The sequence below is a fragment of the Suricata suricatta genome, chromosome 15 (genome assembly GCF_006229205.1).
Source record: "Suricata suricatta isolate VVHF042 chromosome 15, meerkat_22Aug2017_6uvM2_HiC, whole genome shotgun sequence".
NCBI classification, from domain to species: domain Eukaryota; kingdom Metazoa; phylum Chordata; class Mammalia; order Carnivora; family Herpestidae; genus Suricata; species Suricata suricatta.
The window spans coordinates 70,115,157-70,139,793 of record NC_043714.1 but is presented as its reverse complement, the minus strand read 5'-3'; the positions used below and the strand labels follow the sequence as shown (position 1 = coordinate 70,139,793).

Below are 24,637 nucleotides of genomic sequence, written 5' to 3'. Positions count from 1 at the left end.
TGCCACAAAGCTCCTGCCTTCTGACAATTGGTCCAAACCTCTTTACTCCTCTGTGTGAATCTGTGTGGCGCGGGGGGTGGGGGGGCAAACTCCGCTTCAGCGTGTTCCTGCCTGCCTCGTTCTTCCCCTTCTAGATCTTTCTCAATATTTCCTTTGTGCTTTCCTGGGGCTCCATGTGGACACTGGGTATTTTTACAAGTTGCCTAAGGAAGCAACTCTCTAAGTCAGAGTTCCTTTTACATTCAGAAACAGCCCTGATGGTTTTGAGGGCTGTGACAGGTACGCGGGAGCGAGCTTTCTAAATGACTGTCCCTGGGAGGGCTGGCTGGGGCCGCTCATCGCCAGCCCTGGACACTGGCCGCCCCTGGCTCTGCCGTGGGGCCAGCTGTGTGATTCTGGGCAGGTCACTGGACGCTCGGCTCTGTCGTTTCCGTGAAGGGGGGGCGGGGCTCTCAGAGGGTCGCCCCACTACGGGCATCTGGGGTTCCCAGCTCCGGTAGGTAATTCCCCGGCATCCCCGCTGCCGAGTCCTCAGTCCCCGCGTGACTGAGTTTTCCCACTTACGACTCACATACTGTGAATAGGGAGTTACATATTATTATTACTGTCACTTAATTTGTACCCATCAGAAAGTTGAAATAGTACAAGGCACATATGGCCGTCACCTGGAGTCAGCAAACATAAACATGTGCCACGTTTGCTTTCTGCCTCCCTTATCTTCTTCTTCTTTCTTTATATTTATCTGCTTTTACATGTTCTAGTTCTTGTTCTTTTAGCGAACTGCTTGAAAGTTGCAGACATTAGGACACTTGACCTCCAAATGCAGCAGGGTGAACCTCTCGAGAACCAGTGCGTTTTCTCACATCACCGGCTCATTAGCAACCCCCAGAAAATGACCAGTACACAATACTATCTACAATGCAGTGTCTATGTGAATACCACCCCTCCCCCCACCTCCATCCCAAGAATGTTCCTTCAAGGTCTTTTTCCTCGATCCAGGACCCAGCCAAGCATCACATACTGCGTTCGGTCGCCACGTTTTCTTAGTCAGTTTTACTCTAGAACCTGGGGGAACGACCTTGCATCCCCTTTCTCGTCGTTTCTGGTCATAGTGGAGCCAAGGGGCTGCCTGTCTTGTCCCAGAAGGTTGGCGGGCAGCTACTTTCTGGAGTGGGCTCTGGTGGCTACCATTTCAAAACTCTGCCGATTAAACAGAAGCTCTGCTCCAGCGTGCATTTGCAGGGACAGAAAAAAGCGGTAATAACTGGGAAACTGAGAAAACAGAAGCTGCGGGCCTCCATGGACCCACCAGTCTCCTCTGTCCTTTAATTAGAGAAAAAGGCACTAGCCTTGGAAAGCCTGAGCACGGCCCCAGCACTGAGAATCAAGCTGCATATATTCCCAAGTGCTTTGTAAAATAATAATAATAATAATAATAATGTCACTGTCTTCCCTATCCTTACAGAGAGAAGCCTGCTCAGAGAGCTTACTGAAAACAGGAACCTGACCTTCTGCAAGTCCCGCGCCTTCCTCATTTCTAGCGGAGGAAGTGTGTGGCTGCTTTAGCAACTGCTATTCTTCTCGATAGCCTGGACTTGTCTACACCCGCGGAGGCCTGGCCACCTGCTCACTCTGCCGGGAGCCGCAGCAGCTGATGGAGAGGCGATGACGGTGCTCCTGGCAGTCCCTCCTCAGCTCCTCCCGGGGGAGACCATGCCGAGCTTCTGAAGGTATCTTGGGGAACAAGGCAGGGGCTGGGCAGGGAGAGCCTGAGTCCTCAGACACACAGCTGGAGGTGCACGGACTTTCTGGAGACAGAAGAGCGCTCCGTGAAAGCAGGCAGGGCAGCTGTTGGGTGGGTATCTGATGTTGAATTGCAGATGGCGAGAAGGGCCGGGGGTCTTGGGCCGGGGACACTTCTGCAGGAGGAGATTCTCTAGCTAAGGGACCACAGACTGGCATATAGCATGCGTCTTACTAAGGGCCACTAGTGCTTGGCATCAGTCTTCCAAGCTGTATGAACTTCAACCTCTCTGGGCCTTCATTTTCTCCCCTGTAAAGTGGGAATCATGTGCCCATTCATCAGGCATTGGGCAGATTAAAGGAGCTAACATATGCCAAGTGCCCAGGCCAGTTTCAGCCACAGAGTAGGTTTTCAATAAATGCAATCCACGTGAAGTCCCGACATCTAAAGACGCATGGGCCCAGGCACCCTTAGAGGCACTGGTGCTTCTAAGAGTTTGGGCACGTGGGTCTTTGGGAAGATGCCGACGGTAACAATAATAATAAGCAATAACAATCAGAGTAAGTGGCATGTGCATGGGGGCAGGGGTAGGATTAAGGAAACCCAAATACAAGGGGTACAACGTATACAAGGTATACAAGTCTAAACACATAGAACGTTACAATTAGAGACTTTTGGAGCACTAGAAATCCCTGAGGAATACGGCATACTCCGCTTTCTTTTAGGCACCAACACACCCAGAGAGACTAACACCAGGAAGATGACCGGGGCTTTGGTTTCAGAATGTCCTACGTTGGGGCCATGCCTGTGGGGGCAAAGGGACGATGATCGCCATGCTAAGTGGCCAGGGAGGGGCACTGCACAAAGAGTCATTTTCCTACGGTTCTCAGAACAATCCCGCAAGAGCATGATTATTACTTGCTTTTGATAAATGAGACCACAAGGCTCAGAGAGGTTGAGTAATTTGTGTAAGTCACACAGCTGGCAAGAGGCTATCAGGGCTCCAAAGGCTGAGGTGGGGAAGGGGAGTCTTGGCGACAGCAGTTCTATAAAAAACGAAAGCAGGTGCTAAAGCAGCGTTCTTTATTTTAAGAGAAATATATCGCACAGTTTGCAAATCGGCATTCTGTGATTTGCTATGAGATGCTGAGCTGCAAACCTATAAAGGGGACTATGGTCCTTTTAAAACCTAATCAAAGTTCTGGCACAATCCCTTGCACATGATCTTCTTTAGTTAGGAGAATGCTGTTCGAAGAGAGTCGTTAATGAGTTCTGAAAGTATAGTGATAACAATATTGCAAACCTGTGAAATAGGCCAGAAATCGATTTAGACTTTTGTGTTTTAAGCAAATCTAGACTCAGGGCAGGAAGACAGCTCCATGGAAAGTTGCTGATTTAATCAGCCGTACCTGCGTCAACATTCTGGGTAGGCCGCCCCTGAGCTGTGTGACTCCGAACAAGTCCCTCTGCTTCTCTGAGTCTTACTCTCCTTCTCGTAAAAAGAAGCCCTTGTAGGTTTGTAAGAAGTTCAGACTATAGGCCCTGTAAAGAAGACGCTAAATACTACACAGCAGCCATGAATAGCGTTGCTAACCCAGGCGGTGAAAGGACATCAGGTTACTTGGGAGCAACTAGGGAGCGGAAGGTAACAGCGTGTGGTACATTCAGCCCATCAAACCGCACAGTTGCTAAGCAGGACTCTCCTGGGTTTCTCTGAATGCTGATTTCTGCATGTTTCTCCCTGGGATAGAACTGGAACACACATGGGTAGGTTTTAATTGCAGAAAACTGAGATCATTTTCCTAAAACAGAAAAAAAAAATTCTCCGCTCTTGAGTTTTGAGAGCTGGCCATGTATTTCCAAGGGGAGAGTGGCTTTTTAAAGACTTGGAACGCATTCACTGTGGTGAACCCTAATCAGCTTCCTGCATTAATACATGCTGCTGGGTATTTTTACGTTTTCATTTGACATTCAGGAAGAACTTATTTCCCCCGGCTCTGAGAGAGGCTAAGAGCTTAAAATTCTCATTAAGGCTTTCCAGCATGTCAGGCAAGACCATTTGGTTCTCGTCAGCACGCTGAGGGGGGCTTGTGAGTACATCTATGCAGCCCTCCAGCCCTCCCTTCCCTTCATAAATATGCATCGAGGCCACACCATGTGACCGACTTCCTCCCTCTCACCTCCCCAGGCTGTTCTGAAGGAAATAAGTACATCGGGTCCAAACCACTTCCTCCCATCTGAGAACTGCCAAGGGAGGGGGCTTATTTCACTATGATAACTGAGCTACAACAGAAATTTGTCAAACAGCTTTGCAAAGTCATACTTTCCTCCCTGGCAGCCTCCAGGCAACAGGGTCCGTGGCTGGAGGGCTCGGGCTGGGGCAGGGGGGAAGGTGGAGAGCATTAGAAGAAAGTGGGAAAAGCCCAGCCCCTCCCACTGTACCCTGCCAGGCCCTTTACCAACACTTTTGGCCACTCGACCAAATGAAGTGAGGCATACTGTGTGCCAGGCACCTGGTAGGTGAAGTTTGTTCACTGAGGAATATACTAGACGTGGGTCATGCTCTCGGGAAGTTTACAACCTGGGGTGGGGGTGGGTAGAACACATTTAAAGGAACAAATAGGTAATGGTGTGTGCACTGAAGGGCCCAGGGCCCAGGACCAAGACGCAGGTAGACAGGTGCGTTCCCTTTAATGCTCACGTGACCCTGGCCAGTAGGCACGCCTCTTCCTAATTTATGGACTTGCCTGTTCCCTCACTCCTCCGTGACCCACAGCCAAGGCCTCCGGGTCACAGGGACAATCGCTATGACTTAACACCCTCTGAACGCAAACCCCAAGCACCCAGAGCATCGGGACCCAGTCCTTGACCTAGGCTCTATCAGCACACCTGTGGGTCCATCAACGGAATACCTGTTATGTACGTGACTCTCCGGCACATCAGAAGGGAATAGCATGGTAACCTTCTCATAAACAAAGGATAATTCAGCCTTATACACGCCTCCACCCATGCCCTTATGCCTGCGAGCACACAGTTAGGAACACTGCTCCGGAGCCAGATGCCTGGATTCAAATCCTACCACTGCCTCTTACAGACTGACCTCCAATGGGTTCTAGAAATGCTCTGGCTTCAGTTTCCCTAGTGATGCAAAACACGTCATGATAGTCCTATGGAGACTGGTTGTGGGGCTCAAACGGAGAGCACATATAAAACACTTCCTCAACACACATTATGCTCCTGTTGTATACCCGGCCTCATGAGGAGATAGTATGGCTCTGTGAGGAACACAGGGAGCCCTCCGTCTGATCTACCTGCTGTTTACAGCAGAGCAAGCTGATACCCGAAGAGGGTGAGTGGCTCACCCCAAGTCTCCGAGAGGTTAGTAGGTCTGCTGTGGCTTCTAGAGACATAATTTGGGAAGTAAACATGAGGAATAATTAGGGAGAAAAATGGGTTAATGCTCCCTCTGCCCATGGTGGAGTCACCCATGCAAATGATTCTAATGCAAAGTTGCCAACTTACCCTCAGTACCTCAGGGCTCGGAGCAGAAAGCAGAGGTGTCAGGGAAGGGCCAGACAGCTGGCTCTTCTATGAGCAGCAGTGGTTTCACGATGGCCAGAAGCAAGGGGACGTGAAGGACACAGGCAGGGGACATGCTGACTCCCACGCCTGCGGGCCTTCTCTGTTTTCCCAGTAATCCTAGCTCTAAGGTGTTTGTTAGCTGATTCAAAATGTTGTTGTGCTGGGATGAGGATAGTGGAAGGAATCAGGGTTGGTGGTAAAAAGAATCAGAGTTTGGGGTGCCCAGTGGCTCAGTTGGTTGGGTGTCTGACGTTGGCTAAGGTCATGGTTTCTCAGTCTGTGAGTTCGAGCCCTGTGTCAGGCTCTGTGCTAATAGCTCAGAGCCTGGAGCCTGCTTTGGATTCTGTGTCTCTCTCTCTCTCTAATCCTCCCATGCTCATACTCTGTCTCTCTCTCAAAAATAAATAAACAATAACAATTTAAAAAAAAAGAAGCAGGGTTTGAAAACTAGCCCGGCCACTGAATGAGCTGTGTGACCCTGAGCAACATACTCAACCTCTCTGAGACTCCATTTCCTCATCTGTATGATGTATGGTGGGCTCTTGGGGCATCAGATGAGTCCCTGTACTTCAAGCGCCTGATTTAGACCCTCCGTGTGGGGGCTGATCATCATGGAGAACAGTATCTCTTCTTGGAAAATAATGGACAGGACTTCAGGTAGCTGTCCTGAATAAGGAAAATTGTCGGGAGAAAGCGGATTCCTTCCACTGGTGTACACTGGCTTGTGAGGGCCCGCTGTCCACACCTCTTCCTAACTCTGCATCCGGGGATATCATATTGCAAGTCGGAAATCAGCCATGGTGGGAATATTTACACCCAGACGTTAGCGACCACTCCAAGTTAGAATTCTCCCACTGCTTGCTAACCATTTACTACCACACCACTAATGCTCGCTCACCCTCTCTCTTTCTTTCTCTCTCTCTCTCTCCTGGACACACTGTCCCTCCACTCTCCACCTATTCTGTTCTGTTTCCCTTCAGGAGTAGCTTCTGTGGCCCAGCCACGGGTAAAATCAGATCTGGCCACTGTCTTCAGGGCACTTACGATCTTCTGTCGAACAATCACACAAATAACTATTACAATTATCGTGCACTTAAAAGGCAATGCACGGCTCCTGAGGAGGTGAAAAAAAAAAGAGTAGCTCAGAGTTTCTCACCCATGGAAGCACATCCAAAGACCCTGGGGTCTCTGGAGAAACACCAGTCCCCAAACCCCACGAGAGGAAATGTCTGAGACCCGCCGGGGGTGGGACCCTGCATCTGTGTTGTGGCGAGTGATTCACGGTGAGGGGCGAGGACCCTGGTCCAGGTGACTCAGCATAGGCAAACGATGCTATTAGCAAAATACCAATTTCCATCTCGTTCGATAAGGTTATGAGCCACCATGTCGATTCGTGAGGGGGAATAAAGGGCAAAACTGAGTCTGCTGTGCAATGCGACATAGGAAGGGAGTCGCTGACTTTACGTCCCTGGGCCCACGTGTCTAGGTGACCTTCAGCATCTGCACGCAAGTCTGCGTCAACCCCCTCCTACGGAAACCCAAGTCTCCCAAGTGTCTGTGCTTGGAAGGACAAGAAAAAGCCTGTCCACGTTGATCGTTCCCCTGTTCGGTGTAATCGGGCACCTGTGTCATCTGATATCAAAAGAATTGTCTTTAGGACAGTTTTTTTCATTGTCTATGATGTCAGTGTTTATGATGTCAGCTTCTGGGTCACAGGTGACCTCTGTGCATAAAAAACTGATGTAGAAAACAAAGAGACAGTGGGGAGATTTTTTCTTTTTATCCGATGCGACGTTAAAGCCGTGTCGGGATCGACTCTCTGCCTGTCTCTCCGTGCTGGACCCCACAGCACAGGGACCATCGCCGGGTCTGGGCACAGAGGCATTTCCTTGCTCGTGAAACATTTATCGTCGGCAGAGAGGCGAGCCCCACAGACCCCATGATGTGTGCTCCCCGGACTATCCCCTCTCTCTTGTTCTTACTTGTGAAAACCCAGCAAGGGAGATGAGGCCACGTCCCTTGTTAAAATAAAAACAGACCACGGAAAGGGGCTTAGTGATGTGACAAGGGTGAGACTGGGATTGGCTGCAGCACCAACTGGCCCGAAGCTGGCTTCTTCCCAGGGCCTCCTAAAATGTTTATCCTGGTCTGAGGGCAAAGCCGAGTCTCCCCGTTAGTCTGAGAACACACGAGATCCCTTTCTGGGCATGCAGGTGAGGAAGGAGCCAGAACACAGGCTCCTGGACACACGGGTCAGGCAGATGGTGGCCAGCGTGCTGGACAAGGATTTCTGGCCCCTGTCCAAACTTTTTGAGTGACTGTGAGCAAGGTGCTTGCCCTCTCTGAGCCTTTTCTTTGTGACATGAGGGCAATGAGCTGCCACTTTTCAATTGGTGCGTATGATATTTTGGGACTGGGTTGTTCCACCAGGAAGATGGAGGGCTAGGAGTGCTGAGCCCCCAGTCCCCAGCCAGGAGCTTGCTTTTATCTAGTTTACATATTAATCTTCTGGGGAAGCTCTTTCTTTTTTTTTTTTTTTAGTTTATTTATTTATTATGAGACAGAGAGAGAACGAGAGAGCAGGGGAGGGGCAGAGAGAGAATCCCAATCCACACTGTCAGGGCAGAGCCTGACAAGGGGCTCTACCCCACAAACCGTGAGATCATGACCTGTGCCGAAATCAAGAGTCAGACGCCCAACCTACTGAGCCACTCAGGTACCCCTTGGTAGACTCTTAAAATGGGATTCAACCAACAGGTTTGGAATATCCTGTGTGAGAGGACCCCAAGGTCTCCTCCAAGTGGCCACGTAGAGGCTGACTTTGAGTTAGGCAGGAGGAGGAAGAGGGAGCCCGCAAGCACATTTCCGAGCCCGCTGTCTGTCCTGGCCAGGGCCCCAGGAGCCATGGCCATACCACAGCCCTCCCCTGCCAGGCAAGAAAGGAGAACGCTGTAGGGTTGGGGGAAGGGGAGCCAGGCTGTGGCTGCACCTGCCCTGAGAGGAGAGCAGGGAACAATGTGGGTCGCAGCGCAGGCGCACCTGTCGAGTGAGGTCAGGATGTGGTGGGGTGCCCCCCGGAAACCCTGCGAGACCCTTGGCAGGGAAGCCCACCAACGCTAAGCTCCTCTTCCAGCCCTTGCTCCTGGTGCACAGCGTCAGACCACAGGCAGCACCGAGCAAGCCCCAAGTCAACTGGGCGGGGACCAGGTCCCAGTCACAGTGGACGGATAATTGAGGCAACAGGGCCAGGAGCCATTGTGTGTCCCAAGGTTTCCCCCCATGGTATTTGAGAACCGTGAGGCCAAGGAGGGGAAGAGACCTGCTCCAGCTTGCAGCGAGTTAGCCGGTCACCAGATCCCACCAAGGGATCTAGCCTCAGTAAGTCTTAACTTCTTGATTTACCAGACGTATCTCTGCTTTAGGTATGATCTGTAACTGAATCCTCAAAGCAACTCTGCAGGGCATATATTTGCCTCCCAAACCTAGAGATGTAAAAATCAAGGCTCAGAGAATGCGGGAACTTGGCAGAGGACGCACAGCCAGTAGGTTGGGAGTGGGAATCTGAACTCAGGCTTGCCTGCCTGGAAGACTCGTTCAAGGCTTCCTAATTCTTTGCAAGCTCTGCTTCTGATTATAAAAGCAATGCATGCCTCCGGCAGAACACCCGGCACTTTAGAAAGGTGTAAATAAGAAATCGATACATTTACCTGATACAATCACTACCTGGAGAGAGCCCTTGGAAACATCTTGGAAAGTATTTCCTTCAACATTTTTCTATATCTATTTGCAAATGTGTGTGGATTTTTTGTGTAAACACAGCTGGGTTTTCTCGTTTCTTCCCCACCCCCCACACCCTTACAGCACTTAACAGTTCTTTAAAATAATGCTGTGAAAGGTGAACACTCCCCATGACTCACTAGGGCTTTTGTGACCGCACCAGGCCACCTAAGGGTGGTCAAGCCAGTGGAGATCAGGGGAGGCACATCTTAACTGCCTCCGTCTCTTGCCCAACCCCTCCCCTCCCCACCAGATCCCCAGACATGGGCTTCCAAACATGGCCTCCTGATGTCCCAGAGACCTTTCTGGACCTCCCTGTCCTTTGTATTAAAGTTTCCCCCAAAAGTGTACAGTCCCAGAAGTTTACCTTGATAGCTTAAAAAAAAAATCACTTTTCTGTGAACCAGAGGGCAGGGAAGCAGGGTGGCCTATCACAGAGGGTGAGAGCACAGCTTGAGGAATCTGGCAGACCTGGTTTGAAGCCCAGGCTTGCCTCTTACTAGTCGTACAGCCTTGAACAAGTTCATTTATCTCACCTCTGAAGGGGGCCTGGTGGTGAGCGACCTGGGAATCTGATATGGTTGCTAGAAAATGCTGATCAGCCACTGCGGTGGTGGTGGCGGCTCCGGTCACTTTTGCCATCGTCGGGGACAGGATATGGCGGATGGTGGCGTTCCCCACTGGTGGCATCACGCTTCCACAGTCTTGGAAGCAGGTCACGCATGTGGGTTTACCACTGTCACTCTTTGGGGGCGTTGTCTAAGGTCAAGGGGAAGGCTGCGTTCCTAAGTAGATTTTACATTAACTAAACCTTGTCGGCAAGGTTTTCCAACTGTTCCAACTGTTTCCAACGGAGTCCGGACCCATCTTCCCTTGGCTGGGGTTCCTCAACTCTCTGCCCCGCTGCAGTGCGCTAGGTGGGGGTTCAGGCTACTGTCCTTTCCAACACGAGGCCCAGGCAGTGGGAGCCCAAAGTGGATAAGGTACGCAGAACTGTCCTGGGAAGCCGTCCGGGAATGGAAGGTTCTGAGAAGCCGGACTGCTGTGTTTGTAAGATAATACCGAACGCACGATGGAAGGATCCCTGATCTGGTCCAAGAGCAACCTAGCCAGAGAAGGGTGCCCGGCGAGCGCCCTGCATGCTCCCAAGGGCAACTCCCTGCAGCCGTGTGACCTCTCTGTGCCTTGTATCCACACTGACCAGGGGTCCTTGGTGATCTTTCTTCCTCCCCTCTGTAGAGAGGCAGCAACGCGGCCCCTGGGAAAGGCCGTCGGTGCTGAAGGCAGGAGAGGTAGGTGCGCCCTGCATTCCTGCCCTGCACCCTGCACGTTTCTAGCTCTCAGAGTGTGGACCGGTGAGCTCGCCCGCTGAGCCCCACCCCGCGAAGGTGGAGGAGGAAGTCTCCCCCCCAGGGATGCTGGAGGGATTAAATGCAGTGGGGTCGGCTACCTGACCACCAGAAGGTAGAATACGCAGGAACAGCCTTCCCTTGACGCTCAAGGATATAGACAGGGCTAGGATTCTATAATGAGTTTGGTAAGACAGGGGATGATGGTTCTTTTATTAAGAGTTCGTAAAAAGTCGCTGAGTCTTGATTCCTCGCATTAAAAGGGGCTAAGTGGGGGGCGCCTGGGGGGCTCGGTGGGTTAAGCCTCTGACTCTTGATTTTGGCTCAGGTCATGACCTTGCAGTTCATGGGACAGCTCAGAGCCTGCTTGGGATTCCCTCTCTCCCTTTCTCTATGTCCCTTCCCCACAAACTCTCTCTCTCTCTCTCTTTCTCTCTTTGTCAAATTAAAAGAAAAAACTTTTTTAAAAGGGGGGCTAAGTGATTTGTCTTTTCAGACTATCTTTTTCACTCATCTCGCTTTTCAGAGGAGAACCCTGAGGCCCAAGTTCTCGCAAAAACAAAAACAAAAACAAAAACATAGCATTGTTCCAAAGACCAGGGGAAGATGAGAGGCAAATACCAGCTCTGATCCTTGACATCCCAAAGAAAAGGGAGGAAGAAACCAAATGTTGAGAGCTAATTTTAATTAACTCATTTCTCTTTTGCCCTTTCTTTATTGTTCCTAGAAGCAATTATGTGTCTCATACCCTCTCTCCTACCTCCAGTCCCTGCACAAAACTGTCACCGATTAAATCAGATTTTCAGCCATTTCATTAGGGAGACCGGCTCTCTGTCTCTGGGGGCATTTCCGCTCTGCTCAAATAAAAGCCTCTCTCAGGTAAGGTAACCCCTTCCTGGAGACTACCGGAAGCCCACGAGCAGGCCACTCAGGACTGTTGAGACCTTCGGGGTTTTTCTGAACAGCCCAGGTACGGTGGGCTGGTGTATGCGTGCACCTGCAGGCCGGGAGAGACCAGAGCGCGAGGAGCAGGGCCGAGGGAGTGTGTCAGACCCCTGGGACCTGCCCGACCCTTCTCGTGTCACCACACTGGGTATGTTTCTTTTCTTGGATGGACCTCAGTTTTCCCACCTGAACAATGCAAGTTTCAAGTCTTTCTTTTTCCTGTACCGGATTCCAAGCATCCCCACCCCACCCCTGCCAAATCGCACACGAGTGCTTGAGAATTACAAACTTGTCAGGAGGGAGTGAAGTCAGAATTCACTTTGACAGATAACGAGGTCTCTTCCCCACGACTTTTCTGGAATTGTGGTGTGAGGGAAGGAGAGAGGGGGGCATGAAGGCTGGAGGCGGCTGCCGGAAAGGGGCTCCGAGGGGGGACATGGAGCAGGAGGGAGGGACCGCTGGGATGTCTGGAGGGTGGGAAACGACACCCCATGTGGGCTAGGGGAAGGGGAAAGGTACAATCCCTGGTGTTTAACTGATGCTGGGTGCCCAGTGTCAGGCTGCAGGGGACAGAATGGCACTGCAAGGGCCCCGGCGACAGCACGGCGCACTGCAGCAAGGGGACACACGGGAGGCAGGGGGGCGAGGCCACCCTACACATTTCAGAGTCGACCTCTCCCCATTCCGTGCTGAGAGCTTTCCCCAGGCCTTGGCCATGACAGACAGGGAAGCCCAGGGTCTGGGGTGGCTGATGGGCTCCAAGAACGCACTCGGAGCGGGACAGAGGCGGCAGGAGCTCGGTGGGGCATCCGTGCAGGGCACACGGTGCGGAGTTTTGTGTGGGACAGGCATCTCCTCCCAGCCAGAGGCTGCTCGCTGCACTCCCTCCCTGCACGTGTCTAAGGTGGGGCCTCAGAGGTGGCCCCCTGACCCCCGCCAGGTTGGGGGGGGTCCCAGGGGCCTGCCTCTCTCTGGGTGCTGGCTCAGGACCCCGCACTGAGCTGCAGGCAGTGAGTCTTTCACTCACGTTTGAGGAGCACATTTTCTTGAGTGCCTTCACTAGGCGTTAGGAGCTGGGGACTCAGACAACTCGTCCCTGCCTCCTGGAGTCAGGGCGATGATGTTAAAATCTGCCAGGCCGGCAGGACAGGCTCTGCCAGGGTCCAAGGTGTCCCTCTGGCTGTCCGGGGGTGACATGCTGGGGGAAAGGAGAGACTTACGCCCTTACCTGTACACTGTCTCTGTTGTTTCCGGTCACAAAGACCAACAGGATCAGAAGATGGGGTTCTTATATTTGAATGTGTGACCCGTTCCCGCCACCCGTTCCCGCATGCCTTCCGGGGTGCATTACGAGCTCATAGCTCTGGCAAGCTTGTGATGGTCCCAGAAAGAGCACAGTTCTGCTCTGAACTATTTGAGTTATGAACTGAGGAACTATTCACGTAAACATTCAAAATATATTAACTCTCCAACAAAACGAATTTTGACCCTTTCTCGTTTCCTAATTAATACGCGATCCCACCTCACCACCTCCGCCTCCCTAAGTTAGGAAGTGAGGCAGACCTCCCTCGATCTCAGGAAAGCCTTGCCGCGAGCATAGATCTTTCTAGAATCTGGACTTGCAGTGCATCGAGGAAGGATCTAAGGCCAGGGTGGGGGTTGGGCTGGGTGACATGTGGACCCCTTCGAGCTACTCAGGCCTTGACCCCGAACCGCAGGCAAAGGAAGGGGTGGGGCAGAAGTTTCCAGCTGGGCCCGGGCACCAGCTGGGGGGACCCTGCCCCCATCGAGCCTCCTGTTTATCCCCACGAGACAAGAATGGTTCTCATGCATGGGTGGGGCCTTCTGCTCTGTGCTGCAAAGAGCCCGGGAAAACACGTTTTCTGTAATCACCTAAGCGGCCTCCTGAAATGCTTGTATGAGGGCCCAGAGTCTGCAGGTTTACGCTGACGGACAGCCAGCAAGTGCCCCGTAAGCGGCAATGACAAGCACGGGGCTTACGCTAGGCCGTGTGCCAAGTGCTTCTCGCGTTTTTATCTGTTAACTTTGCAGCCACGACCGAATGTAGTTGTATCATCATCCCCTGAAACGGGCAGGAGCAGGTCAAGGCTCAAGGTCACCAAGCTGGCCGGCGCAGAGCCGGAATGTGAACCGTGTCCTACGTGACCCGAGACAAGACCCTCACCCTGCCAGGCACGCAGTTCCCATCGCTGCACAAACGGGGTGCGGGGACTTTGTGATAATCCGAGGTCGCAGCACAGGTGTGCGTCCTGAGCGGTGTGTGAGCGGAGTCGGCCGTGTTCGCACAGCACTGGTACGGACTTTCCCGGCGACACCGCTGGTGAGAGTGTGTTGAGAACCTTCACGTAGAAGGAAGTCGAGGCAGAAAGTACCCTCTCCTCACCATCTTTTGATTGTAAAGCCAGCACCTCCCGAGTGTTGGGCGCCCCGAACTCTGGGCGCACCGGCTGGGGAGGCGGGGCCGGGGTCCTGAGTAGGGAGGCTGAGGCCCATCCGAAACACCCCCCACTTTGCACACAGACACCACTGGCTGCTTTCCGACAGCCAGGGCGCGGAGGAATGGAAACTTCTGCCACCAACAGCATTCGCTGGCAACTTCCCTCTCTGTGGTTTTCTCTGTCATTCCCTTGATAAAAGAAGCTGAGGGCTGAGCAAATGTAACCAACACTCAGAACCTCATCTTCTCATGAAAACACCCGCCCCTCAAGAAGTGAGCTGCCGAAAAATGATGCACGATGTACTCTAAACTGGGTCACTCTTCACCCAGAGGGTTCGGCGCCTGGCTGACTTGCTGTGTGTATCCCCTGTGCTGTAGGCTGCCAGCATCTTCGACGGCCCGGGGAGAGAGCGCGATGGGAAACAGTATGCGATCCACCCCAGCACCTCCCGAGAGGCCCGTGCCCAGCCCAGATGGTAAGTCTGGCTTCTTGGATCTTCGGCGTGATGCTTACTTAACTCCCCCGCTGCACAGCCGGGGCCACCGCTGAGACACAGGGGAGCTGACAGTGGTGGAAACAGGGCCCCGGGGGCCTGGGCGCTCCATGCACCTGCCCCTCTTGCTTGGCTGGTAGCTAACATTTCGAAACAACATGTTAAGAAAGATTGAGCGGGGGCGCCCGGGGCCACGGCTGGGTCACTGGCATTGCAGAATGGACCTTCGAGAGCGGGCAGTCCCACCTCTTTTGACAAGTGGGGAAACCGAGGCATGTTAGGGCATGTAATCAGCTATTCAAAGACTCCTATTTCCAGCCCAGGCCGGTCTGATGCTGAGACACAGGCCCTTGCTTACCGCGCCCTGGCAGCCCGTGATAGGATATGATCATGAGGCGAATATGACCAGAGCTCTGCAAATGCTCCTGCAGAGAAACTTGACAAAGCTAGAGACAGCTCAAGGGAGCCTTCCTGGGGAGGAAGGAATCCTGTGTGCCCGTGGTAGGATCACGGGGCCACCTGTTCTGAGGGGAGGGCACTGTGTCACAGCTCAGGCAATGACAAGAAGTCAGGTCCCCATGGCGCTGCAGGTGGAGATGGGACTCCTGAAGTGACAGAGCCCTTCAGAGATTGGCCAGAGAGCTGCGGGGGACACCGGCAAGCAGAAGGCAGGGGCCGAGAGTGAAAGCCCTGGGGCTCTGGGTGGGGACAGTGGTGGCGCACCGAGTGGGTCCTCCGGGGGGCTTGGGAAGGGGGTGGTGAGGAGGTCATGGGGGATCCACCAGTGTCCCCGGGGTGAGCCCCCTTGGGGGACTTCCATCTCCTATCTTACAGCACAGTCCTGTGGCTTGGTCTCCCTCTGCTGACATCCTGGGTCCCTGTCCCCTCCCCCCCAACACTGCACTGAGCAGAGTTCACACCCAGAAGTGTCCACCCTCCTGCCCGCCCCAAGCGGACGGTGCCGGCTGCCCTGTCTCTACGGCTCCTTCCACAGCGAAAGAGGTCTTTTCACTTCTTTCTAAAGGGAGACACCCCAGCTATACGTGGTCTCATGGTCCCTCACATGCTCCCAAGTGAGCCGCCCCTCCAGCCCCTTTGCCTCCGTGCAGAGCTCTGACCCGTGTGCCCTTACACAGCCCACCTTCTGCAAACCATCTCAAACCACAGCCTCCTTGGAGAAAACGGACCCTGACATGCCCAGGGCCTGGGCCCGGCCTGGGAGCCATGCACCCACCCACCCAACCACCCATGGAAGCCATTTTGTCCTGTGAACCTCTCACACCGGGGTCGGGGTGGGGGGGTGGCGCATGCTTGAGCAAACCCCGTGAAAACATGGGCCTCCAAGAGCTTGCTCATTTGCCCTTATTTTTTAAATGCAAATTCTCGGGAAATCAGTTTCTCTTTTTCCACTGTGTGGGTGGGAGGTCACCTCGAAAAAGGAGGTGGAGGGGTCTCCCCGGGCCTCCGCCCCCTGGTTAGGAGAATTCCCCAGGTGGGACCCCGTCTGTGATCCAGGCCACCACATCAAGCGTCAGTGGCTGGCTCTTCCACCCCCCACCCCTGAAAAGTTTCCCTTGTGATGAGTCCTAACTTGATTTCCTCTTTTTTTTTTTCTGACATCCACTTGAAGGAGGGAGCAGAAAGTGGTTGCAGTTCATGCTGTATTAATCCGTTTCTAGCCAAATGAGGCAAAGAGGTCGGGTTTTCAGGGAACAGGCATCTGTGCAGCGAATGGGTGCTTACTCGTTTGGTCAGGCTCAAAGGTCGAGGAAGCGGTGCAGGAAGCCGATGGCATCAGGCCAACAAGCAAACAGCGCTTCCTCTGAAGGGAGCCTGAGTGGGGAGAGGTGAAAACACCCAGAGCCCAGGCCCTATGCCAGGATCTGCAGGAGGCGAACCTGCTGTGAGGCAAACAGTTTTCTGAGCTTTTAAGAGATCTTTTCTCCCCCAAGGCAGGACTGTGAATGCCTTGCAATATGGCTTTGCCCATCCGGTTTCTCCTAACTAAGCTTTCCAGAACATTCCTGATCACTCTAGCTCCCAGAGATGAGTATCACAAAACCCCTGGGAATCGGGTGGGCCTCAGAGACAAATGACCTTGCTGAGCTTCTTGCATTTCCCCCCTCCCCCACCCCCACCCCCAAGCCATATGACCTTGGGTAAGTCACTTAGCCTCCCAGAAAGCAGGGCTCAGCTCTCCAGTGGAGATCAGAGCACCCCTCTTCACAGCAGTCACAGCACAGAGTAGCTACCTGATAAAAGTGGGGGAAGTCACTTTATTTTAACTCCACTTGGGGTTTCCTGATTACACTAGGCTATGTCTAAATGGGCAGACCCCCCAAAAGTTTTAAAGCGGTTGAATTGGGGCTTCCATGACTTGTTTCTGAATCATCCCGAAGAACTCAGTTTCTCTACAATTGCCTCCACAGTTCACACTCTTGCTCTGTGCAGCACGGAACTGAGAAAGACCTAGAACTCCCAGGCAGTGGGGAAGTAGCATAGGTCTACCTTAAAGAGGGTTTTTAGATCTTCTCCCTCACCCTGCCTTCTTTTTATTTTTTCCCTCCTCACCTTTCACCACCCTGGCCTGAAGCAAGGGCTCACTGACAGAGGCAGTAATGCAAACCCAGACACGTTCAGACCCCTTTCTGTGCAGGGATGGAAACCATGGGAAGCAGTGCATTTACATAGCGTGGTGGGTGCTGCCCCACGGAGAGAAGTGAGGGAGGGGCTCTGGGGAGGAAGAGGCAGGCAGGGCCCAGCCTGGCACATCTCGGTGAATGACTCTCCACCACCTGCATCAGAGCCTCTGCAAAGTTGTCAAAAATGCGGGTCACCGGGCCCCACCCCAGATGTGCTCATCAGAATTCCATGGTAGTGGGAGGGAACAATCCGAGGAATTTCTTACAAGCCCCCCCCCCCCTCTGAAAGCTTGCATCAGGACCCAGCTCTTAGTCTGGCCCAACTCTTAACATACAGTGAGAGATGAGGGGAGCCCGTTTGTCCCCGTAGGGTCTCGCTGGTGTCACTTGTAAATCAGGATTAACTGGAGCTGCCCAGTACCTGGGACACACCAGACACAATTCCAATTGCTTTAGACATGTCCACTCTTCCTCCCATGACAGCCACGGGAAGTGATCACTATTATCACCTCCACTTCGCCATTGAGGAAACTTGTCGGGAGGCCACAGGGCTGGGATCTGAAACGGGGGCCTCATTCGAGAGCCCAGCCTTTGGCCCCACATTATAAGTGGGATTCCAGGAAGCTCACACGTTCTGGGAGGGGAGGGGCACTCTCTAGACTGAGGGACGACGGCCCCCAGATGAAATCACAGACAGTCAGGGAGCCTGCCTCAGGTCTACAACACCCACTTGTAAATCAGGATTAACTGGAGCTGCTCAGTACCTGAAACACACCAGACAAGACCTCAGGTCTTACTCACCCTGCTTCTGGCCCATAAGATGGTTCTAGATGGAAGGCGATCATTCAACTTTTACACTGAATACACAACTTCTGTGCATGTAACGGACACCACACAAACAAGCCTAGTCCATCAAATCATGACTTCACGTTGTGTAGAATGAGACTAAAGATTTTTTAAAGCAAAGGAACACAAAAACACCGCTAAGTAAATCATGGTTTACTTAGCAGCATAAAGGAGAGCAGGTGGCCAAGAGCAGAGTCTGTCCCCTCCGCCGCTAGGTGAGCGGGTCCTGAGTCGGGGCACTCAGCCTGCTGCTGTGTGTCCCTGAGCGAGTCTCTTCGCCTCGCTGTGTCACTGGAGAGCCTCGGGATCTAATGAGGCCCAATCCGCCCCGTCTCATGGACGGAAGCCAAGGCTTTGGACAGAAAAGAACAGGTGGGCTGCCATGTCTCATCTTCAACCCACAATAGGGGACCCACAGGTGCACGCTGTGGTTCGTGGTAATCAGCAGAACTTGGTAGACCTTCTATCGAGCCAATCTGCCCAGCCCTGTCTGATTGGTTAGTTGTGCATGCGTGTGTGTGTGTGTGTGTGTGTGTGTGTGTGTGTGTGTGTGTTTCCCGGAAAAGATGCTAAAAGTAAGGCCTGCTTTGACTCTCCTGGGGCCATGGATTTGGGCATGATTCAAGGCACTACAAAGCCAGAATCTAAAAGCACTGGGCTGTTCAGCTCTTGGCCAACCCACTGCACTCAGAGGCTGGTGCCAGCTTGGAACCTTCATGTAGAGCCAGCCTTTGTCCCAGCCTGTCAGCGAGCAGGCAGTGAACTGGGGAGAGCCTGGTAATTACGCGCCCGGGAGAGCCATGTGGCCTGGGGACAGGATCGGGAGCCTGACAACCCTCTTGCTCTGCCCCCTGCACGCCTTACTAACACTCCTGCAGCCTTTGTTTCTTCCTTTCTCCCCAGGGTTGTGTGGAGCATAAGGAAGGGCTGGTTTTGCTAGAATTATAAGTGGAATCTACTGAAAGGTTTTTAGCATTTAAAAAGAACGGTAATGATATTATAAGGAATCACGCTCCCACCCCAAAAAAAAACAGGCCCCCTTCTCCTTTGACCAAGTAATATTTGTGGCTAGTAAGTCCTGCCTGGGTCTCCCTCCTTTTTTGGATTCATTTCCCGTTTTGCACTTCTGTACAATGTCTTCAATCTGACTCAATATCAGTATCGGTAAATATTTGGTCTTCGGCATTTCGTCTTCTGTTCTCACCAAATGGAGTTTGTTTTTGGAAGAATGGAATAGTATCAAGTGTACACATCCTAGAGGCTTTTCAAACTTTAGGCCACTCTTGGCTGAGATGGGTCTTGGATTCTGTAATGATAAGCCCGATCCATAATCACACAATCAGCACCTCTCACTGGGGCAAGAGTATCCTGAATCCAGACCCGGTCATACAGAGCAGATTTTGATATTTCCCATCTTCATACATGAAGACGTCAAGCTCAGATTGGTTAAAAAATAAATCTCTTCCCAAATTGCAGAATAAATAAGCGGTGGGATTTAAGGCAAGGCTGACTGATTTTCTCTCTTCTGAAAAGTCTCTCTGGATTTCTCCTTGATGCATAGCACATATTTTTCACTCTATTTCCTTATCTTAAATCTTCAGGAATTCTATCCATGCCTGTCCTTGGTATCAATCACTTATCTGATTTAAATTAAAAAAATATATTTTTTTAGTGTTTATTTTTGAGAAAGAGAGAGAGAGAGTATAAGCGAGAGAGGGGCAAAGAGAGAGGAAGACACAGAATCCGAAGCAGGCTCCAGGCTCTGAGCTGTCAGCACAGAGCCCGACATGGGGATTGAACCCACAAACCATGAGACCATGACCTGAGCCAAAGTCGGATGCTCAACCGACTGAGCCACCATGGCACCCCATCACTTACCTGATTGAATTCCAGTGCTCAGCTCTCCATAAACCTGGGGCTCCGGGAGGACCAGACAGTGTGTTTGAACTTTATAAGCAAATTTGACTTTCTTACTTTGCATATACCGTAGGGACCTAAGCTCAGGGAAGACTTCAGTGGGGTCCTGGCACTGGACCTCATTTAGAATGACTGCCTTCCTGGGGCGCCTGCGTGGCTCAGACAGTTAAGCGTCCAACTCTTGATCTTGGCTCAGGTCATGATCTCACAGTTCATGAGACACAACCCCACGTTGTGCTCCAACCTGACAGCACAGAGCCTGCCTCGGATTCTCTCCCTCTCTCTCTGCCCCTCCCCTGTTTGCATGTGCTCTCTCTCTCTCTCTCTCAAAACAAATAAATAAACTTTAAAAAGAACACCTGCCCCCCGGGGCCATGCAAGCCAAACCTCAGCACCTTCCCCCGACTTGTGTTCTGTTTCCCCAGCGCTGGTGAGACAGGAGACAGAGATGAACCTGAAAGCCCTTAGAAAGGCCCACGGCAAGGCCACTACCTTTAAGCAAGGGCCCCAGAACAACGCTTTCTCTGCCTTGATTAGCGTTACAGCTCTGAAAACATCATCATTATGGAAATTCCACAGGAAACTCAAACCTGTTATTGTGAAATTGAAACTCTCCAGCCCCTGACGCCTCTTTCCACTCCTGGGACAGTGTTTTAATACTGGGATCGTGTTTTTGTTTCTGTTTTTAAAGTAAGGAAAGACGGTACGTCTGTTTCTCTGTCTTACTCATGAAGCCGCACTTCAAAGCCCCAGCCCCCGGTGTAGACGTCTGGTCTACGTCAAGTTCTGTGATAGTCACAGATAACAAATGCTGCGCCTCCCCTTCCAGTCCCTGTTTTCCGCAAGGGGCTGGCTCTGTGACGACGCCCACCACGTGGCTGCCACCAAGCAGGGTTCCGTCCCTGGGACCGCTGGGCGCAGCACAAGGGCAGCTTTTAGGAGCCCAGGAGCACAGGGATGTCTCCTCGCTTTCACCCCTCAAACCCGCCCTGAGCATCCGAGACGGGGCAGTGGGTGCCGGACGGGGGTGGGGTGCAAGACAGCTCCTCCTCAAGTTCACACTCAGTCCCCCAGAGCCGTGCAAACCCCAGGACACAACCGGGGTAATGGCCTCAAAGGAAGAGCCTAGGGTCCCGGGTGGGGGGTGACAGCAGGAGCACCAGCAAGCCTCCTGGGGGGGAGGAGGGGAAAGGGGAGATGGGGTACGTTCCTGGCAGAGGGCACAGCCTGGTCCTGGGCTCTGGGGATGGGGCATCCTGGCGAATCAAGAACGGGATGGCTCCTCACTCTGCTCCTAAAGGCAGTGGAGACCACGTTAAGCGGCCCCTTCCTATTTGGGGCCCTCAGCCCAGATCTCCATCATGAAGATATTTTCCAGTCCCTCATTCTCCAGACTGACACAGGCCCACGAGCAAAAGGGTGCATCTGCGCTCAGAGTGGGAAAGTCAGCCATGGAACCGGGGCGGCTTTACTGGGAAGCTGAACAAATCCTCCGCGCGGGGTCCTCCTTTAGGTAAGGGCACAGTGGCTTCCTAGGGACCGTCCACGATGGAATATTCGCAATCGCTTTTCCGTTGCTTAAGGAGGAGGTCCAGGTGTGCATGAGCTTCAGGCCCCACAAATCTGGATCCACCCCTCATCAGAACTCAGGACTCCTGGCTTCAAGCCCAGGCACTGGGCGACCCAGGGAAAAGGACCCCGTTGTCACTGGGCAAAGCAGAATGTTGAGAGCAGGACCCCACAGGGTCAGGGAAGACCTCGCTGGGTCAGCCATTCCCTGGCTGAGCACCGCTCCTTCTCATGAGACCTGATGTCTTCCGGTGACGGTGGCCACCGTGAATCACTTTTGGTTTCCATTTCATGCCCCAAAATGCTTGGCTTTTATCTGTTTTGTCTGTGGCTCAGCTCCCCTAAGTGAGCAATACATCTGAATGTGCTGTTCCACGCTGACCACTGGCGTCTGATTCATTCTTACTCATTCTCCAACCAAGGCTGTCTTTCGGCTTTGTCTGTCCTGGCACTTGGAGGCTGGAGAGTCCCAGATACAGGATCTGGAAGGGGCAAAGTCTAGAGGTCCCAGCATGGGGGTGTCTGGATCCCAGAAAGTGGCCGCTTTGGGCCCCCAAGCCTGTCATGCCCGAGTGCCAGGATTTCTCTAGATTTTCCTGGGGTGAAGGGGGCGGGTGATGACCCCTCCCGTGATTATTTATGTATTCTCTAGAATGTGAGCTCGCCCACAGCAGGTGCTCATTAAATAACTGCCACATGACAGAACGCATGATAAGTTACCCAGAATTTTGAGTTCAGATGCTCAGCTCGCAGATGGAGTGATAAACCCCACACCAGAGCAAACAGGTGCTAAATTCACCCATTTGTAAGGCATAGTTTCTCCCCCACACGTACCCTAATATTACCCCACATCTAATGCCCCTGGATTACGGCAAGCCTGCTCAGGCTGGGAAATAGGGATTCTGCTTAGAGCCCAAAAAATGCATCGCTGTTTCTCTAGCCCACAGTAAGCTGTACTTGCATGAACCAGACAGGCCTTCCTTTCCAAAACTTCACCAGAATGACTTGCAATGTAAGATGGTGAAAAGTACTTGCTTTTTCTCCCGCCTCCACCCCAAAGGCCCTATGATATAGATCCCCAACTTCTACAAGGAAGAAGTGCTTCTGAAGCTTCAGTCAGAGTCTGTGGGTCCTGATGGGTCCTCAGAACTCATGTGGCCTGACTGTGACACACCCCTCCCCCATATGTGACCGAAGGGGACCCGCGAGCCCCAGGGAGGGTAGTCATAAAAGATGATTATGTAGCCCCTTATCATTCATGGGTGCTGCCACATATATTCACCTAAGCTTGTCTGGACCCTGGATCGAGGTGTTCTTAGCCCCACTCTGAAGATGGGGAAATCGAGGCCGATAGGTGTTCGGAACTTGCCTGAGATTACTTAGATCAGTAGACACAGCGGCAGAGCTTGAAGCCAGATTTCGTGACTTCAGCCCCAGGACCTCTGGATCCCTCACTTCTCAGAGGAGAACGTCAAGGCCAAGGCAGGCTTGTGAATGGGAGGAGGTCATCGACCTTGGGGCTCCTTCAAGCTCCTTGTGCCACCATCCCCGAAGGGAGGAGGACCTGCTCTGAACTGCTGTCCCAAGGCAAATGGCATTCTCCAGCTGAGAAGCCCCCAGAGGGACTCATCTTGGCCTCCCCTGCCCAGGGTCACCTTTCAGTTCCCTGAGAAGAAAATCTGTTCCTTTGTTTTCCCAGGACCGGACAGTGACTTCCTGGCCGTGCTGAGTGACTACCCGTCTCCTGACATCAGTCCCCCCATATTCCGCCGAGGGGAGAAGTTACGTGTGATTTCTGAGTGAGTTGGCTTTCCAAATGTTTCACAGTCCCTTAGAAAGAGGGAGCATGGTCTGAGTGGGAATCGTTAGATCTTAGCTACAGTGGGCCAGCTCCACTTGCCCTGATCCAGTTGCAAGGTGAGGAAATTGGACCATACAGTAGATTTTAGTGCTTAATCCTTAATGCTGCCAGCGCTCTAAAACCTTCAATGGGTCCCCATTGCCTGGTGGGTAAAATTAAAATTCCTTAACTTGGCTTTTGAGACCCTGTGGGATCCAACGTCTGTTTCTCACATTGGTCTCATCTGCCACCATGCAGCCTTGGTACTATAGACCGGTGCAGTGTGGGCTCCGAAAGGAGGACCCAGGGGTCTAAGAAAATGTCTGATGATAAACAGAAAGTTTTGTCCCCCATCCTGTTGGCTCTCTGTGACTCAAAACGGGCTACAGAACAAATTGGGGACCCCCAACCCCTTTTATTTAGATTCTCACTGATATAGACAAACTAAACGATCTTGGTTCCATTGCAGGGTATAATTCTACATACTAAAGTTATTTTTAAAAAGCCTCCAATTCTGGCATATCACCCGTGGAACCCCAAAGGATGGCTCAGTGCCACAGCATGGAAAGCATTCCTGGGCGGCTCGGGATGAAGGATACACTTAAAAACTATATTTCCCTATGGAGAAATTTGGGTCAATATGATCCAAGACGGGTCTTAAAAAAGAAACGGCCCAGGTTGAATCTGATTACCCTGCTCATTGCTTCCGTTTGCCACTCACCCATCCACGCCTTCCTACCTGTTCTTGTTCTTACAGCGAAGGGGGTTGGTGGAAAGCCATTTCCCTTAGCACTGGTCGAGAGAGTTACATTCCTGGAATATGTGTGGCCAGAGTTTACCATGGGTGAGTACATCTCTGAAATAGCATCGGTACAGCACGGTGTTTATGCTGGTGGTGCGTGAGGGCACCCAGGGGAAGGGAAGTTTCCAGAGGCTCACTCTTGCTCAGGCTCAGTCCATAAGGAAGGGCGGCCCCCACGCCCGACCCAACACTCCATTTTCCCATCAGTAAAGGTGAAGGGAGCTGAATCTTTCTGCGCCAGCGCTGCGTTCCTGGCACATAGCAATCAGCATCCGGGGACTGTGGGGCGCAGCTCTGAAAAGTCATCCTGTCTGGGCTGCAATCCTGCCTCAGTCACCTACAGGCTGTGTGGCAGTGGGCAAGCCCAACGCTTACGTCTTGGCTTCCTTCCTTCCCCTGTCAGACAGACCCCGTAACACAGAACGACAGGGACGGAATACACAGTAAGACCAAAGTGCGAGGCTGTTAGGACAGTGAGGTGGGACAGTCTGTGGGTCACTCTCGGAATGATGCCTGGCATTACAGCACGGGTTCGATGCCTATCAGCTACAGTCTTGTGGGATCCCACCCAGAACACGGAGAATGCGGACTGCCCCCGACGCTTCACGTACCCAACGTGACGACCGGCAAAGTCGAGCAGAAAAGGAGAAACTCTACACAATCGGCATGGTC

The 24,637-nt window shown here is 52.5% G+C and overlaps 2 protein-coding genes across 4 annotated transcripts in view; one reads left to right on the top strand and one right to left on the bottom strand.

Moving 5' to 3' along the window:
- The window catches only part of TG (thyroglobulin), a 233,195-nt gene that overhangs the window by 56,202 nt on the left and 152,356 nt on the right, over positions 1 to 24,637 (bottom strand). The gene's annotated exons all lie outside the window — the stretch shown is intronic.
- Positions 1,504 to 24,637, top strand: part of SLA (Src like adaptor) — a 34,936-nt gene continuing 11,802 nt past the window's right edge. Inside the window, exons 1-4 of one of the 3 annotated variants that reach the window (XM_029923389.1) lie at positions 1,504 to 1,730; positions 14,234 to 14,331; positions 23,023 to 23,122; positions 23,921 to 24,007. In XM_029923389.1, the coding sequence (XP_029779249.1) occupies positions 14,271 to 14,331; positions 23,023 to 23,122; positions 23,921 to 24,007 (248 nt within the window). In that variant the 5' untranslated portion in view covers positions 1,504 to 1,730; positions 14,234 to 14,270. Of the gene's footprint in view, positions 1,731 to 13,847; positions 14,332 to 23,022; positions 23,123 to 23,920; positions 24,008 to 24,637 lie in introns of those variants that run through there. The other 2 variants (XM_029923390.1, XM_029923388.1) reach the window with 2 other exon arrangements.